The sequence below is a fragment of the Macaca fascicularis genome, chromosome 7 (genome assembly GCF_037993035.2).
Source record: "Macaca fascicularis isolate 582-1 chromosome 7, T2T-MFA8v1.1".
NCBI lineage: Eukaryota > Metazoa > Chordata > Mammalia > Primates > Cercopithecidae > Macaca > Macaca fascicularis.
In genome coordinates this window covers 145,822,564-145,841,718 of record NC_088381.1, presented here as the reverse complement: position 1 = coordinate 145,841,718, position 19,155 = coordinate 145,822,564, and the positions used below count along the sequence as shown (strand labels likewise).

The window sequence follows — 19,155 nt, the reverse complement described above, 5'->3', positions numbered from 1 at the left end:
CAGGCCGCCAGCAGACAAATGGACTATGCTTCATCAGTTCACCCCCTCCTGCTGAATCATTGTTCCAATCTCTGGGCCCAATTAGTCTGGCTCTGGACAGCCACTCAAATCAATAAGAGTCACTGGCCGTGCATCTAGAAGTAGAGTTGCCCCAACTATTAAGGGACAATATCAGGTGATAATGACAAAGCTGAAAAAACATCCTTGGCTCTGCCTTTTTCTTTTGTGCAAAGTCATCGACACCATCTGATTCACTGAACACCATTTACTGAGAATCAGCCTCCCTCCCCTGCCATCCTTCAACAGTCTATCCTAGAGGCTCTCTCCCCTCTCCAAGGGAGAAGGTTCATAGGAGACACAAAACTGCCAGGTTCACAGGAGACACAAAACTCTAGGGTGGTACATGCTACTGGAGGCCAAACCAACAGCCCATCTCCCCCATCATCCTGGCTAACACAACCCCAAGTTTGTACATCCTTCACATCCTTCAAGGAAAACAGGTCTGAGAAGGTGAGTCATGATCGGTTTAAGACAATCAAGGTAGTCTCAGTTTTCTTGCCAAGACTGATTTGGGAGTGGGCATTACTTCTTGACAATAAGAAATGAAGAGAACTCTGCTAGGGAACTCTTTTTTTTTTTTTTTTTTCCTGATAAATAATATGAGGATGTCACCTACTTGTAACGCCAGGAACTGTTGCCGCTGTGTTGGGACTATGCTCGGTGCTGGCTCAGGAGGGCAAGCCAGGAAGCTGAGACAGCAGAGCGAAACACGGAAAGAGTCTGAGTTGTTACAAACCACAGTGAGGTGCTGGGCTGTCAGCCTTGGAACAGGTGACCCAAGTTCCAGACATCTTCACATGTGAGATAATAGGGGTTAGCATTAGCTATACCACTTTCAGTTGGATTTTCTGGTTCTTAGAGCCAACTGAAAGCATCCCAACTGATTCAACCAGTAGTCACCACCCCCTTGTTCTCAAAAGTCTCACCCCTATAGACCTCTATCACCCTGTAAATGCACAGTAGTTATGAGTTTGGATGTAGAAGGTCACCTCTTAAACTGCAAATATAAAGAGGTTAAGCCTATCGGTCACTGTGAATCGCTTTCATCAGATTGCTTTCCTCTTCAGACCAGGTTGTGATCAATTACAGGGCAGAGGAGAGTGCACAAGAGTGGGAGAGAAGCATATGGGCATACCATACCTGGAGTTGGCATGAAAGGAGACATAGAGGGTATGCAGAAAAGTAGCTTTGCCTCCTCTCTGTCCCTAAGTTTCTGGTAGCCCTAAATGTCCCCTAGAAATCATTCTTCAGGCCAAGAATGCTTAATACCTTTCTGGGATTGTCATTCCTAAATATAAGAAACCATTTAGGTCTCAACACAGAAAAACAAAATATCCACTTCAAGTACGAGCTTCTTGGTTTTCCACCAGAGAAGGACCCAGGCAGGACTTTTCCCACCAGAGACGAAGCCCAGTGAGATGGCAGTGTTACCCAGTGCTGCTGCTCATCCTGACAGTCCATGGGGTGGTGGCCTCAGGCCTCCGTTCCGGCTGTTCTCCTGAAGGGTATGAGTGTGGGTCTCCGGTTTGCCTTGTGGTCCCAGCCCCAGAACTGCCTCAGCCACTACTAAGGAGCCACTCCGTACTCTGCACACAGCCTGCCAGGCTGTGCTTCCCAAGAAAAGCATGTGATCCTTACCTCAGGGAGGAAGATGCCAAATCTTGATTACTGCTATTATTGCTCCGACCTTACAGCAACCATCACTTAGGGAGGCAGCAAGAAAGTGCAGAGAAAAAGCGACAGCTGTCCTCCCTGTCCAGGTGGGCCCTGATGGCTTTACTACGCAGAGGCAGCCTCCTGCCTGACTCAGGAGTGGCTTCTGGGATTCAGGAAACCCTGAGATCCTCCAAGTCTCCCAGTTCTCTCCCAGCCATGGCTGCTCCACAGCTGCTGACAGGTGTGCCAGAAAAATCAGGTTTGTAGGGAGATGCTCAGGGCCACCCAGCAACCCTGTTCTCCTGCCCTGGTCAGCCTCCTTTCCACTGCACAGAGTAGCTATTCCAAACCTTCACCCACCTCGAGTCTCCAATGCTACCTTCTACCCCCTCATTCTCAGCAGATGGTCTTGCCTCCCACTTCAGAGAAAAAATAGAGGCTATCAGGCTGCTACACACTCTGCTGCCCACTTTCCCTCCCCCTCTCCTCTGCCCCACACACTCATCTGTACCCAGCCTTCCCACCTTCCACTGGGCTTGAAACAAAGGCTAAGGTTTCCACCTGTGTTATTCATTCCCAGTCACTTGAATCTCCCTCAGGACTTGATCGAGCAATTACTTCTCTCTGCCGAATCCCCTAATCTGCCCCCTTCCCCATCAGCTACAATTCCACTCAAGTCTCCCCAGTATTTAATCCTATGCTCTGCTCGGACCACTACCCTAACTCTCCCGAACCTTCCACAGCTGAATATCTGAAAAGAGTACATTCTCCATGAAGAGTCTCCACTTCCTTCAGTCTCAATTCTCTCTCACCCTGATCAGGCCATTGTAGCTGCTCTTCCTAACCCCCCTGAATCGCCAAATCCAAAATACCCTTTCCAGTGCTTTACTGATTTGATCTCCCATTTGACAACGTTGAGGAATTCTGGCAGACTATGTTTTCCAAAATGGCTGCCACAGTACCTCCCATTCTAATTCACTTCTAGAACCCTGCCACTCTCCCATTAAGAGGTAGAGTCTATTTCCCCAACCCTGAACTTAACTAAGGGGGCCTTTGTGACTGCTTCATCCAAAAGAGTAAGAAAGAAGTAATCCTATGTGGCTTCCAAGGCTGAGTCACAAAACTGTGATGTACTTTCAGCCTTATTCTCTTGGGTCACTTGCTCTTAGAACTCAGCCACCATGCTGTGAGGAAGACCAAGCAGCCATGTAGAAGCTGATACGGAGAGGAACTAAGGCCCTGGCCCACAGCCCCAGTTAAGCTCCCAGACAACAGCTAGCACCAACTTGCCAGCCAGGGAATGAGCCACTCCAGCCCCCAGTCAAGCTACTCCAGCTAGTGCTGCATAAAACAGATGAGTTTCTCTACCAAGCCCTGGCCAAACTGTGAATTCATGAGCAAAACACATGACTGTTGTTTTAAGCCACTGTGTTTTGAGGTGACTCATTATGCAGCATTAGATAACTAATATAGTGCTTTCATCTTTAACTTTTCTCCACTGAATATAGCAGCATTGCACAATCTGGTTCTCCTCCAGTCTCTCTGATCATGCTTTCTTAGTCCCATTCATGAACTTATCCTCTTGGGCTCACCCCCAAACAATGTTTTGCACAGTTTTTTCCCTTGCCTTCTTTCTTCTTGTTGCTGTCTTTTAAACTCTATATACCTTCTCTGAGTGATCTCCACTATTCCCCCAGATTCATCTATCAAGAGTATCTTTACTCATAAATGCCGAATTTGTATTCCAGCCTGGACTCCAGACCAACAGGGATATTCCTATCCAAAACTGCCAAGAGCACTACTTTACCCTATGTGGTTGCTGCATTGACCATTTCACTTCGTTCTGAGATGCATCCCAATCCCCTTACTCTCTTGAGAACTTCCATTTCCCAGGCTCCCTTGCCAACTTGCTGCCACCTAGGTTTTGCCCAGAGGCAACACTGAGGGATACTAGCATACTGGGGGGCAAGAGGAGATGGAAACTCTTCTGCCTCAAACAGCATCTGTGGCTCCCACTCCCAAGTGAAGGGCCCTATGTCTGTGATCTGGCTCCCAGGGAACAAGCTCACCACAGTCTCAGCTACTATCTGTGGTCCCTGGCCCTGGGATCTAGAGAACTACATCTTCTCTTTGTCCTCTGCCTTGAGGGTGGCCTTGGCTTCCTGCTGTTGGCAATTGTCTCTCCATCCCATTTGGCTTTTTGGCCATTACATCATTTGTAAACTCCATTTTCTGTGTCAAATTCCCTGTTTGAAATACGTAGAGCAAATTCTTTTCACCAACTATACCCTGACTGACAAATAGTTGTCCCCCTTCTCTATAGTTTTGCTTTCCAAGGTTTCAGTTATCCAAGGTCAACTGTGTCCTGAAAATAGGTGAGTACAATACAATAAGGCATTTTGAGAAAGAGACCACATTCACCTCACTCTTATTATAATTATATCTTATAATTATATTTTATTATTAGTCTCTTACTATGCATAATTTATAAATTAAACTTTATCACAGGTATGTATGTGTATGAGTCTGTTCTCACGCTGCTAATAAAGACATACCTGAGACTGGATAATTTATAAAAGAAAGAGGTTTAATGGACGCACAGTTCCACATGGCTAGGGAGGCCTCACAATCATGGCAGAAGGCCAAGGAGAAGCAAAGGCACATCTTACATGGTGGCAGGCAAGAGAGCCTTTGCAGGGGACTGCCCTTTTATAAAACCATCAGATCTTGTGAGACTTATTCACTGTCACGAGAACAGCATGGGAAAGACCTGCCCCCATGATTCAATCACCTCCTACCGGGTCTCTCCCACAACACGTGGGGCTTACGGGGGCTACAATTCAAGATGAGATTTGGGTGGGGAAATAGCCAAACCATATCAGTATGTATAAGAAAAAACAGCATATATAGGGTTGGGCACTATCTGAGGATTCAGGCATCCACTGGGGGTCTTGGAATGTATCTTCACAGATAAAGGGGAACTACTGTATAGAGTTAAATATGCCTAAACATAAGCACTTAAGCCAGAAACCTAAGATATTTGTCTCCTTCTTATTCATACCAGTCCTTGCCCCCTCCCCATGTGTAAAGCTGGTCACAAATCCTGATTATTCTGTCCCTTGAACGCATCCATCTCCCTTGTCCCCATTACACTCCTCACTTCACATCATTATTTCTCTCTCAGACCAATGCAGCAGCCCCTCAATTCATCTCCTGGCTACAGTCTTTCTGCCTTCCGATCCATCCTCCAGACTCCCAACAGATTTTTATTTCTAATGCAAATCTGATCATGACAGTCCCCTAATTAAAATTCTTAAATGGTTCCCAATGACTACAGGAAAAAACTCAGATCTGCTCAGATCCACAAATATGTAGTGAGTGTTGGCCATGCATACCATTCTATGCCTTAGCCTGGAATACAAACCCCCCGTGTTCTGTCCTACCTACCTTTCCAGCCTCATCTCCACTTTGAGCTCATACCATTGGAACAGGTTGAAGTTATCCAAGTACACTCTGTCCTCCAAGCAGTCAGGCCCCCACACTCGCTGGGCTGTCCTTCCACCGCCTGGCTATCTCAATAGTCACCATCTTGCTGCAGCCCCCTTGGTGCCCCATCTATCCAGGCACAGTGCTACATGGCTGTGACTATTTACATGCCTGTCTCCACTAAATGAGGATTGTCCCAAGATGAAGATGGGGCTCACTCACTCTCGTGTCCCCAGCACCCACCTAGCACAGGGTGCAGAAGACCCTCAACATAGGCATCAAGTTTGGTTAAAGTGAGTTGAAAGAACAAGAGTCTAGAGTAAGGAAAGGGAGCAAAGAAAGGGAAACAAGAAAAGGAAAGAAAGGGACATACTGACAAATTAAACAGATTGCTGACCTCCCCATGGGGGGTGATGGCTACTGACTCAAGCAGTGGCCACTCCACCTCTTCTGCCCTTACTCTGAGCACAGAGCTAGAAAAGTCCACTAAGGGTTTTCCTAGGACCATTCAGACAGGTGAATTTGTTCATTCCAAGTAAGTACCAGAGAAGCAAACCTGCAACCTGCATAGATATTTCTATGTGATCTGTATGTCATTTTTATATCCCTGTTGACCACATGCTCCCTCTTGTTACAATTTAACAAATTAAGATGTAATTTTGTCTACCCCTTTGGTAGACAAAAAAACACACCTTTGGTTTAGCTCATTTCTACAACATCCCTCCCCTGAGGTCCCCTTGGCCCCTAGCAGCCATTCAGTGTGTTTTGAGACTATCACAGCCAGTTCCCAGGGACAAATCAAGAACTAACCCAAGCTGCCACAGGGTTTTGTGGTCACGGAGCTGTTATAACACCTCCTCTGTCGTGATCTCAGCTCTCCTCTCCCACTCTGCTGCTCGAAGGGCCACACTCCACACCAGCCTGAACCAGTTCCATCTAGGCAGCCTGGATCCCAGGGAAATGTGGACCGAGGACACAGGAAGGAGAAAGGGAGGGTTCTCACCTCCATCAGGAGAATGTCCTTCGAGCTCTGAGCCCGCACCTTTGGGTGCTGGACCTTCACGGCCACCGTCCGCCCATCATGCAGCACTGCCTTGTGGACCTGGGCCAGGGAGGCAGTCCCCAGAGGGGTGTCGTCGAAGCTCTGGAACAAATCATGGATCTGTCGGGAGTAGAGAGAGAACAGAGCGATTAAAAAGGTGACCCAGTTCAGTGAGAGGCAGTCAGGAAGACGGGCCAGAGTCAGGGCTGCCTAGTGCCCCCAGGACAGATGTGGGGTGTGTGTGTGTGTGTGTGTGTGTGTGTGTGTGTGTGTGTGTGTATGTTGAGACAGACAGAGTCCCGCGCTATAGACCAGGCTGGAGTGCAGTGGCATGATCTCGGCTCACTGCAGCCTCCGCCCCCAGGACAGATTAGAGAGAGAGAGAGAGAAAGTGTGTATGTGTGGTGTGTGTGTTGTGTGTGTGTGTGCTGAGACAGAGTCCTGCGCTGTCGACCAGGCTGGAGTGCAGTGGTGCGATCTTGGCTCACTGCAGCCTCTGCCCCCCAGGTTCAAGCAATTCTCCTGCCTCAGTCTCCTAAGTAGCTGGGGTTACAGGTGTGTGACACCACACCCAACTAATCTTTGTATTTTTTAATAGAGATGGTGTTTCACCATGTTGGCAGGCTGGTCTCAAATTCCCTACCTCAAGTGACCCGCCCACCTCAGCCTCCCAAAGTGCTAGGATTACAGGCATGAGCCACTGCACCCAGCCCCGAGGACAGATTTTTTGCTTTATCAGTTGTGTACCAGGACCAGGTCTTGCCTGGTCCTCCGCTGCTGGACATTCACGAACGGTAGGCATATAGAGGGAGGGGGACAGAAGATGTGCATGGAAGGCACATCCTCATACCTGTGCACGGGCCCCTAAGCACCTCCATCAAAGGTTAAAGAAGTGCTGTTCAGAACTGAGCTTTATCTGCCCACTGCACTATCCACCGCTGTGCCTCCTGGGCTCTCACATATGGACAATCCAGCATTAACAGAACATGGGCCCGGGGCAGCCCAGTATCTCAGCCCCAGACAGGGATCAGACAGAGGACGTTTCCATTCTACCAACCAGGGGAGCTCAAAGAATCCTGGGCGGAGGCCCCAGACCAACAACCACCTTTTGTTCCTGCCTGAGCAGCAGCCTCAGCATGGGTCACCAAGTCCACTCCCAGCCTGGCCACTCGAGCAGAGACCCCAGGGCTGCAAGCCAGAACTTTGCTCTAGGTCATCACCTGCGATGCCACTCAAAGTAGGCCTGAGCAAAGCCCTTTGCCTTTCCTGTGCCTTTCTTTTTCTATGAAGTGGAAAATATACTCCTTACTCTTCCTTCTTCTTTCTTCCTTCCCTCTTAGAAATGCCATACCAATATTCCTCAAGGAAATAAAATTCCCTGACTTGAGTGGTCACACCTACATGGTCCAGATCCAAATATTCTGCCAACTAGGAAAGAGGCCCCTAAAGGTCTTTTCCAAGATTGGCCAAGGCTGACATCCTAATCCTCTCCATTTCTTTAAGCCTCTGTACAGCCTCACAATCCTGGAAAGTCCAGACATGCACACACACACATGCACAAGCATGTAGAGATGCCTGCTCTCCTGGCCCACCCTCCTAGGCCCTCATGCTTTGAAGTCTATTCAGTCTGCGCAGCCCTTCCTCCCTCAGTCCCCATTACTGCAGCAGCCACTCTGCCCTGCCCCTCCACCCCTCTCCTTGGACTTCAGATGTCACATGACCCACAGCCACCATCCCACCCCATTTGCTAGGCTACACCATCACTTTCCTGAACTCCTCTCATAAATCATTCCCTCCAGCCCTGTCATCATTGTTGTAGCTTTCACTAAACTCCATCCCCATTTATCAACATCCTGCCCAGACCAAAGGCCCAGGTCACATGAGGAAAGGCCTACGCTTCTCTGTCAGGACAGATGGGTATGGGATTCGCTTCCCTGGCCCCCTTCATCCTGGTTGGTTTGTTATTTGTATCTCTCCCAGTGTCTGGTTCTCCCTGCTCCCCCCAAAACACACTTGTCTTTTCTCCTCCTTCGTGAGTTCTAGACTCCCAATGGCAAAATTCTTCCCTTGTCATCCACCCAATCACCCTGAGTTTCTCAGCATAAGAACCCTTCATCTTGAGCCTGGACTTGGGATGGGGAAACAACGGGATCATTAGGACATCAGCTCCAAGTGGGCAAAGATTTTTGTCTGTTCTGTTCACTGCTGAATTCCCTGCAACCCCCTAGAACACGGCTGGGACTAGTTGGTGCCAAACAAATTTGTTGAATGACTGAATCCACTATTCCACTGGAGAAGAATTGAATCAACTTTTTCTTCCCTTTGAAATGGCTAGACCTTCCTGTTCCCACATTCCTATGAATCCAAAGACCTCAAACATGCAGCTTTCCAAAATAGAAAAAGCACACCTGTTCCTCCAAGGCAGGTGTGAGGCCCTGGCCTGGCCAATCAGGACCCTGAATATCTCTGGCCATGTGCATTAGTTCAGAGATGTACAGGTAACTCAACTGGTCCAATCAGACTCAATCATTTTACTTTTGTTTGATACAGAAGGGATGTTTTTCTCAATGGAACTTCAACATAAAAATATAAGCCTGGGGTACAACTGCTGAGGATCACATAGTAGCAACAAAGAAGAAAGCAGAGTACCAAGAGACAGAGGGAGTGAACCCAGGCCACAATGTTTGAGCCTCTCGATCCAGCCATGCCTGAGTACCGACCCTGTGATTCATTTGTCTGCTTAGGTCAGTTTCAGTTTTCTGCCACACACAACAGAAGGGGCTCTGATGGACATAGTATTCTCAGGCCCCAGCAGGCATAAGTGAAAAAAACACAGACGTGGTGCCCAGCACCCCTAAGAGACCCAGTAAGTGTGAGTTTCGTCCCCTCCCTACCCCCTTGCTGGGACAGGGACCCAGGAATGGAAGGGAAGGTAAAGCCTCGGCAATGTCCCCAGCTGTTACATAATGAGATCAATACCAAGTCCCTTTGCAAGCTCTCTGGAGTTCCTGAAGGAGCACCAAGCAGAGGGTTTTCTGGAGCAGAGCTGTGAACTCACACCCTCATCTCCCAGGCAGGTAAAATGGCCCAATCTTCCCACTGAAAAGGGATTTGGGGGTCATCTGGCCTCACTTCTTACCCCAAGCCACCGCCTGACTCCCAGGAACATGTGCTCACTGTCTGAGAAGGACAACCAGTCTCCAAGCCCGTGTCATTGCAGGGGCACTGCAGAGTCATTGCAACTGAAGAGTGACATGGCATCGCTAGGGCTGTGTAGCAGGAACAGCTGCCAAGAGCACCCCGCAGGGAGGTGAGGAAAAGAAAGAGCTGAGGCGAGCAGATCCTAATCTCTAGGGTGAGAGGAAGTCTGGTCCACCACATCCCCAGAGGACATGAAGGAGGCCTCCCACAATTCCCCATCCCCACCAGGGGAATCAAGGGGGCCTCAAGATAGCACCCAAGCCCAGTGGCCAACTCAGCACCTGAACAAGACCCAGCTGTGAGGACTTGCCCACATCCCCAGTACCACCAGCAGAAACAAAGACAGGCATGGGGAATGAGGATGCACCCCTCACCGGGCACCGGAAACCTGTCACACAGACACCCTACTCCACCCCCTCCCCAGTGTCCCTGCAGCCATCTTTTCCTTCTCTATCAGGAAGCAAGTCACACGCCCACACCCTCCTGTGCTTAAGCAAGCACACACACATACACACACATGATAATTGATTGCTAGTGGATGTTCCTAGCTGGCTTATAAAAAAGGTAATTAAAGATTGGTGCTGCAGCCTATAATTAAATATGAATAAAGTATCTCTAAATGGAACCTTGATTCAAAGTGTTCAGTGGAAGTACTTTATGCTGATAGATGGTAAGGAAAAATAGACCCTGTCCCGAAAGCAGAATTATACCCCCCATGCAGCTGAAACAAACGCCACCCCCCTCCAATCAGGCCTCGTCCCCCAGCCCTTTCAGCAGAAAACCATTACCAGAAACAAACTGCAGCATTTGCAGCAATTAGATTCAAGCAGGGCCCTCAGCTGCCTCCAGTCACTCACAGAAACTTGCCTCCCTTTCTAAGCTTTTCTTTCCCCATTTCTTTTCTTCCCCCGCTCTGGGTCTAGCGGCAAAATCAGTTAAGTAAAACAACTGCATTTTAATATGACTAGTTACGTGCTTTTTAATTACTGTCGGCCCATGATTCAAATATATCGATGTCCCTGTCTGGAAAAGGAAAAATAATCAGAAAAAGAGTTTCTCTGGCTTTTTATCGTTTGGTTTCTTTCTCTGTGTGTGTGTGTGTGTGTGTGTGCGCGCGCGCACACATGTGAAGCAAGGAAGTGTTTGTCGTTTAATGAGCAAAAAAGCACCGGGGGGGTAAGAAAAAATGTGTCATCCCCTAGGGGCTTGGCAAATCTGGGGCAGTTAGGTCCTCAGCAGTCTGGCTTCATGAGCCTGGGAATCAGGAGACCAAGTGACATCATACCTGAGTCAAAGGGCAGAGTAAGAGACTATCCAGAAAATCCCACTGCAGAGTCCCATGAAGCCAGGGTACTGGGCAGTGTTACCAAACTGCCACACTGCGCAGCCAAGCACTGGCCAAGACCAAAATAAGGGGACAGGAAGTCAGGATCTTCTGGAGAAACCACACTACGCCTCCTGGGGAGTTTTGCTTGGAGTATCTTAAACAGCCCCTCCAGATGCTGCAGCGTGGCCAGCCTCAGGGCCCTCAGGGAAGGGGCTCCCCAGTCACAGGATGGAGGACAGCTGAATTCTTCCAAGATGGCCCACTTTCAAATGCTCCAGCCTGTTGTTCCCATACTCGGTCACGTCAGGCCAATTTTGGTTTTAGAAACTACATCACCGTATCAATAATGCATCTCACAAACCCCGAACTGCCTGGCTCCAGATGCAGACGGAAGCCTGCCTCAAAGCAGGCAAGCCCAGGCCCGGACGCCAAGACCAAGCAGTTCCCACTTAGGGCACCTGGGGCAGAACCAACTCAGGGCAGGTTACCATGGCATCAGCAGCAAATAACATCTGGCTCCTGCAGTCTCGAGTTGGCCTGCCCTACACCTGGCTGGGTGCCAGCTGCCATCCGCTGGAGCCTGGTGAGCGGAGACAAGTCTCCGTCTGCGCTAATGGAAGTGGCTAGAGAGAGTTTCACCCCCCTTTCCCACCCCCAGCCTAAGGCAGACACAATAACTCCAGCTATCTAGGACTCTGCAAAACTGTGATGCCTGCCTTGGGCAGAAAACCCACCACCACCTCTCCACCACCTCCATTTGGAACCCATCCAGTTCTCCCTGCACCACTTCCCAGGGACCTGCCCCAGATACCCCTATATCTTGTCATTGCCCTATCAGCCAATACCCACTTTTGCTGCAATTCCTGCCCCTCCCCTTTAAACATGTCTGATTTGTAACCCACCTCTTCAGGATTATTCCTATATCTTCCAAGGTGACACCTGATGGTGACAGCAAGTAAGTGGCACAAGCACACTCATTTCCCCATGGTAGTTTTAAAATATGTTCACAATGGCCAGGTATGGAGGCTGATGCCTGCAATCTCAGCACTTTGGAAGGCTGAAGCAAGAGGACTGCTTGAGGCTAGGAGTTCAAGATCAACCTGGGCAACATAGCAAGATCCTGTCTCTACAATTAATTAATTATTAGGGAGAAAAAGGGTGAGAAACCACTGGAGTGTCCTAAGCATGGTGTTAACAGAATATTTTGGTACCAACTGGATGTTAAAAATTAATTAACTAAATGAAACATGTCCACAGATGTTTAAATACTCCTCCCTTTGAGAGGGGGCACCTATTCCCCTCCCTTTAGTGTGAGCTGGAATTAATGACCCACTCCCAACAAAGAACACACGGAAGAAGCGATAGTGTGTGACTTCCAAGACTAAGTCATAAAGGCGGTGACAAGCCTCTCACTCACCCTTGGATTGCTTGCTCTGGAAGAAGTGAGCTGCCATGACATGGTGACACTCATGCAGACTGCAGAGAGGTCCATGTGGCAAGGAACTGAGGCCTCCTGACAACAGTGAGCCGTCTTGGAAACAATCCTCCAGCCCCTGCCAGGCCTCCATAGGACTGCAACCTCACGACTGAGCCAGAGCCTCCCAAATTCCTGACCCACAGAAACTGTAAGATAACAAATGTTTATTATTTAAGTCACTGAGTTTTGGCGGTGGGATGTGGGTAATTTGTTATGCGGCAATAGCTAACTAATACACCCCAAGCACACCCATGCCAGACATCACTAGTCCATTCCTGATGAGCCCAGATGGTGCCTTGGAATCTCAACACAGTGCCCCAGTCAGCCACTACAAAGTGACCAGAGTTCATATATGAAACGAAACCAATTTGCTATTCCTTAGCCTAAGCCGATCAGTCAACACATATTTACTGCAGGACCATCATATGACAGGAACCATGTTAATTACATAAAGTGTACTTGACATAGTCTCTGGCCATGAGGAGACCTCCAAAGGCAACAGCCTCTCAGAAAAACACACTTGTATGTTAGCAGGGCCTGCTGGAGACAGTGCTTCCTGCACATTGCTGCTTCCTCCAATCCTGAAAGAAATGTCCAGCAAGGTAAGAAGAGGACACCTCTGATGTGACCATGGTGATCAGAGGGGAGAACAGGCATCAAGTGTCACTCTCCCTCCTCACTCCTTGTCCGGGCCTCCGCCCCACTCAACAGCTGCCCTGCCTCAAGGTGGGAATACCCCTCATCACCAGCTTTCACTCAGAGCAATTTATTATAATAAAAATAATAATGGCAATAACAGCTCAAGGACACTCCGACCTTGTCTTCCATGGAGTTTGTGTTCTTTCTGGGGTTCCAAAAGATCAAACTATTGGTTCTGCAGAGCCATTAGCTATTGCTGTTGCCAAGCTGAAAAGAAAATGAAGGGCCAGCAGCAGAACCTGAGGCCCTCCTGACAAGGGCCAACCCCAGAAATTACAAAACTGTTCCTGCACCAAGGCTGGCACAATGCTTGCCAATTGCTGAAGGGCCTCCTGGCACAAGGCCATTGCCCACATGGCTCTGTCAAGGGCATCACAGGTCAGACCAAGCTTCTTTCCTCCCTCAAGATGGTGACCAGCGGCTGACAGGTAGGGAAAAAAGAAACCAGGGGCACCCATACTCCAGGATGGCTGTGTGTGTACTCTGAGACACGCCCAGCAGCTCGTCAGGACAGTCTAGCCCGAGAAGCTATAAGGCTTGGTGATTCCAGTGCAGGCTCTAGGTCAAATGCCAAGGCTCAAATCCACTGTACTTCAGTTTCCTTATCTGTAAAATGGTTATTTTAATATTGACCTCATAGGGTCATATGAAACCACATACATAAAGGGTCTAGAATACAGCCTATAGTAGCCCCCCCAATAACTGCAGTAGCAGTGGGTGACTCACACGATGCCTCCAGTTATGAGGGCAGAGTGCTACAATGAGAGTGCTGGGCACAGAGTCAGCAGTTCTGGCCTCACAGTCTGGTTCCATCAGTGAGTGTTAACCACCATCCTCATTTCCCCAGAGACTACAATGACCTCCTCACCGGCCTGCCCTTTCTCTTCCAATCCAGCCTCCACATGCAGCTAGGGTGAGTTTCCCAAACTTAAGCTGATCTCTCTACGTAAGTCACTATACCAGCTTCCCACAGCCAAAATCCTGAACATGACCCATGGGGTCTGACCCGGCCTACCTCTCCTGCCCCACCCTCCTCCCTCCACTAGAAACATATGACCTCGTTCAGCCACCAGCATGCTCTCTGCATGCCCCATGGGGCCTTTGCACACACTGTCCCCTCTGGCCAAAAGGCTCCCTTCCCCCACTCATTCTTCCAATCACAGCTGAACCATCACCTCCTCAGAGAAGGCTCCCCTGCGTACATTCTCAGGGTTCATGTACCTTCCTTGAGAGCAATCGCCACGGCTGCTCATTTAGCTCTTTATATTTGCTTAATTCTCTTCTCTTCTAGACTACAGACGTCTGCTTTTGTTCAGCACTGTATCAAAAGCACCTTATACCTGATGGGACTCGGTAGGTATTTCCTAACGGATGAACGGAATTAAGGTTAGATTTTCCCTGTCCTCATCAGGGAGAGGGGACTTTGGGCCCTCCAGCTGATCCAGGGTAGCTGAAACACCTCCCAGAAGCAGCCAGAGTTCCTTCACGGCGGCTGAGGGAGCCTCCCGGGTGCTGGGTACCTTGAGAGCTGTGGATGAAGGGACTCTATGGAAATGTTGTGATAATAATGATTAATAAAAAGCAGATAAACACCCAGTGTGGCTGGCCAGCCTGGGAAGCCATCCATTAGAGCTGTCATTCATTCGTGGTGGGGGAGGGGACAGTCCAATCAGATCTCCTCAGTTTAAGCAAACCTTCTGTAAATTGTAGGCCATGGGCACTGACATTTGATAAATTATTCTTCATAATCCACCGTTGGCTATCATAAATCTAATCTTTCAGCGTTCCTCATCTTAATAACTCCTATAGCCTCACAGGGTGACATATCTATGTCCCTGCCTGTGACAGAGATCTCTGGGGTAAAAGAGACCAGAGGTCCTGGACAGAATGCAGTATGAAGCCAGAGACCCCCAGAGCCAGGGCCCAGCCCAGGCAGATAACCCCTGGGTGATCCGAATACTGAGGCAATGAGCCAGCCTTGAGCCCCAGAGGCCAAGTGCTTATGCCCCATCACAGTTGAGAGAGGTGGGACCAGGAGATTAGACCCAGGCAAGCCGGGCCCTGCACCACCACTGCAAGCCTGCCCATGTGAGAACTCACCACCTCCCCCTTGAATTTGAACTTGGGTCAATATAAGGGAATGTCAGAATATCTTTGCCCTGCACGGACTGAATGCTCAATCATGGGTAGTTCCTTATACCTGGGTAAGGTCTGGTCCCTTCAAAATGTTTGTATGTAATTCTCAACCCTCTCTTGAGGTTAGAGGAGATATTACTGCCTATATTTTATAGAGGAGAATATATTCGCTACGGGTCATTCGTTTATCTATCCAACAAATGTTTACTGAGTGACTAATATATGCAGGGCATGATGCTAATCACTCGGCATTTGAGGAGTGAGTCCAAAGTAGGTACAGCCATCACCCTCCGGAGTTACGGCTAGAACTTAAAAGTCAAGGGAAGGAGATAGAAACTAACCACATAATCACAAATAAAAGTAAAATGGCCAACTCTGACAAGGGCGATGAAGGGAGAGCTGGCACCATAAGAGCACCTCAGGGGCTGAACCTGGTCAGGGAGAGCAGAGAGAGCTTCTCTGAGAAGATGACAAAGAGCGGCGATCTGAAGGCTGAGGAGCCAGTTAACTAGCTGAAGAAAGGAAGGAGAAGCCGGCCAGGTGCGGTGTCTCAACATCTGTAATCCCAGCACTTTGGAAGGCCAAGACAGGACGATCGCTTGAGGTCAGGAGTTCAAAACCAGCCTGGACAACATAATGAGACCCCATCTCTACAAAAAAATAAAAAATTAACCGGGCATGGGGGCACACACCTGTAGTCCCAGCTATTTGGGAGGCTGAGGCGGGAGAATTGTTTGAACCCAGGAGGTAGAGAAGCCTTCCAGGCAAAGGGGAACAGCATGTATGAACCATGAATAAGGGGAATGAGAAACAGAGACTGGAGAGAGCCAGAAATACAAAGGCCAGCAACTCCCAAACTAGGAATCCAGACTTAGTTTCCCCGTTTCCCCCTTGGGAAGGGGTCCCCCATCCACAGCTCCTGCCCACTGAGGTGAACGCCCAGCCACAAAGGCTCACATTCATTTCTGATGAGGGCCATGAATTCTAAAACCTGACAGGCTCACCCTTACAAAACCCAAAGGCCTTTTCCAACAACTCTCAGTTGTTCCTACATCCACAAAGCACAGCATCCTTCACTTAGAGCAGCTCCATTTGCTATCAGGACAGACGTCCTGGGCTTCAGGAAGTAGCAAAATGCCACACAGCAAACGTGCCTAAGCTATGCTGCTTGCCTCAGAGCCAAAAGCAAATGAATACCAAAACCCTTTGTGTTTTTGTTTGTTTTTGAGACAGAGTCTCACCCTGTTGCCCAGGCTGGAGTGCAGTGGCACAATCTCAGCTCACTGCAGCCTCCACCTCCCAGGTTCAAGCGATTCTCTTGCCTCAGCCTCCCAAGTAGCTGGGACTACAGGTGCGCACCACCACACCTGGCTAATTTTTATATTTTTAGTAGAGACAGGGCTTCACCATGTTGGCCAGGATGGTCTTGAACTCCTGACATCAGGTGATCCACCCGCCTCGGCCTCCCAAAGTATTGGGATTACAGGCGTAAGCCACTGCACCCAGCCCCAAAGCTCTTTGTACATGCAAGGATGTTGCACCCAGTAAAAAGCTTTCTGGATTCACTTGACATATGATACAAGCAGTGCCCAAGAATTTTACAGGGAGGTAAACCCAGGCTCCATGGATCTACCGGGGAGACAAGGCCCACACTTGGGAGGTGGGGGTTGGCAGTCAACATAACTCTACTGGCTCAGCCCAGCAAGTAGAGCGGAGATTAAGAACACTAGCCCTGGGGTCAGCAACCCAATCCTCTCTGCAATGGTAGAGCTATGGTTTACTGGGGCACATGCCCATTCGTTGACATGTTGCCTATGGCTGCACTTGTGCCACCACTACAGAGGTAACCAGTTGTGACAGAGAGATGGTATGGCCTGCAACAGCTAAAACATTTATTATCTGACCCTGTGGTAGGCAGAAAATGAGCCCCCCAAAGATGTTCACCTTCTGTGGCAAAAGATACTTTACAGGTGCGCCAAAGGCAAGGCTTTTGAGGTGGAAAGATGAACCTGGATTATCCAGGTGGGCCCAATATCAACCCAAGAATCTTTACAAGAGGAAGGTAGGAGGGCCAGAATTAGAGAAAGAGATGACATGACAGATGCAGAGGTGACAGGGTGAAAAAGGCAGAGGGAGTCTGGAAGATGCTATACCACTGGCTATAAAGATGAAGGAAGGGGCCACAAGCCAAGGGAGGCAGGTGGCTTCTCAAAGCTGGAAAAGGCAAGAAAAGGGAGTCTCCCCTAGAGCCTTTAGAAGGAATACAGCCCAGTCAACACCTTAATTTTCAGACTGCTGATCTGCAGGATAAGATAATAAATGTGTGTTGACTGAAACCATGCAATGCATGGTAATTTGTGATAGCGGCCAATAGGAGCCTCATACAGGCCCTTTACAAACTTTACGGACTGGTGATTAGAGCGCTAATGTCACGCTCTCAGTGGAAGTCGTTTTTAGTCTTTTGCTATACTTTCTAGGGTCGTGGTGGGGCTGGAAAGCTGGGGAATGAGACGAGGGGAACACAGGTCAAGTGTGAACCCCAAGATGTGAGACCAGGAAGGGGAACATCACAGCTTCCTAGTTCTGCCATGCCAGGCGAGGACACCTGAAACCAGTCCCTGTTTCCCTCCCAGGCCTCCTCCTCAATGTCTTTCCTTCCCAGCACCAGGGCCAAATGCTCGGCCCTGCTCAGATGAAGCGACATCTTCCTCTCTTCCCGAGGAGCCCAATTTCCTCTGCCGCCTCACACGCAGGCAGCAGTCCTCGGTTCACACACAGCAGTGGGGCCAGGCCAGACTCTCATCGCTATGAGGACTCCCCATTGGACGTGCAGGAGCCGTTCCAGCTGTTGAAATAACAGCCTCGGCCGGGTACAGTGGCTCACGCTTGTAATCCCAGCACTTTGGGAGGCCGAGGCGGGTGGATCACGAAGTCAGGAGATCGAGACCATCCTGGCTAATACGGTGAAACCCCATCTCTACTAAAAAACAAAAAATTAGCCAGGCGTCTTGGTGGGCGCCTGTAGTCCCAGCTACTCGGGAGGCTGAGGCAGGAGAATGGCGTAAACCCGGGAGGCGGAGCTTGTGGTGAGCCGAGATCATGCTACTGCACTCCAGCCTGGGCAACAGAGCGAGACTCCGTCTCAAAAAAAAAAAAGAAATAGCCTCTCCATCCACAAACCCGGTGACAGGGAAACACACTCACCCCAGAGCTCTCATTAGATAAGGGTGGTTTTTTTTTTTTTTTTTTATCTAGAAACCAGGGACCATAGGCTGTTTAGCCTCTCAATGCTGAACCCCACATTGCTCAGTGCTACCTGCCAGCTTTCTGACCACAACTCACTCGCTCCTACCCTGAGGAAAGAGGGGGCAACTATGCAAATTCCAGCATTGTACAGAATTCCTTCCCCAACTGCCAGCAGGATGAACCGCTAACACCCGCACTGTGCATGCCAGAATCCGGGGAGGTGTCCGTGGCGCCTCCACCTCCTCCACGCCTCTCCATGTAACCTATCCTTGAGTCCTGTGGTTTCCATCTGCAAATATGTCAGTCCTCTCCTCTCCACTTCCCTATGTCCAAGCCACCATCCCCTTTTGCCTGGATGACCATAACTGCCCCGTAACTGGTCTTCCAGTGAGTTCTACTCTTGTTCCCCACACCAGCCTTGGACCCCATCAGCACACCCAGCTCAGCTTTCCAGCCTCATCTTTCAGGGTCTCTGTCTGCCCTACTGCCACCAAGCTCCTCCTGTCCCTGGACAGACCCAGGCTCCTTCCCATCCTGAGGTCTCTGCATTCTTGTTCTCTCTGTCCCATCCACCTGTCCCTTAACCATCCTCTGGTCTCAGCTTCAATACTGCAACCTCCCTGCAGTCACTCAGATGCCAAGAGGAAAAGTCTAGGGCACTTTATCACAGGTGTTATTAAAGCTTTATTTTTCTCCTCACACATTGAACAGCTGCTCTTCCCCTATAAATAGATCACAGTGCCCTGATGGTAGATTGTTCACCCACATAACCCCTGGGGCCAGCACATAGAAGCGCGATAAATACCTGCAAAGTCAAACAATGCA

The 19,155-nt window shown here is 49.3% G+C and overlaps 1 protein-coding gene across 20 annotated transcripts in view; it reads right to left on the bottom strand.

Moving 5' to 3' along the window:
• The window catches only part of ADCK1 (aarF domain containing kinase 1), a 125,889-nt gene that overhangs the window by 40,010 nt on the left and 66,724 nt on the right, over positions 1-19,155 (bottom strand). For all 20 annotated transcript variants that reach the window (XR_012416043.1, XR_012416045.1, XR_012416046.1 and 17 more), the window contains one exon: positions 6,206-6,364. Coding sequence is in view for 16 of the 20 variants with exons in the window: in XM_065549140.2 (XP_065405212.1) it covers positions 6,206-6,364 (159 nt within the window). In the remaining 4 variants the exon portion in view is untranslated. The remainder of the gene's footprint in view (positions 1-6,205; positions 6,365-19,155) is intronic.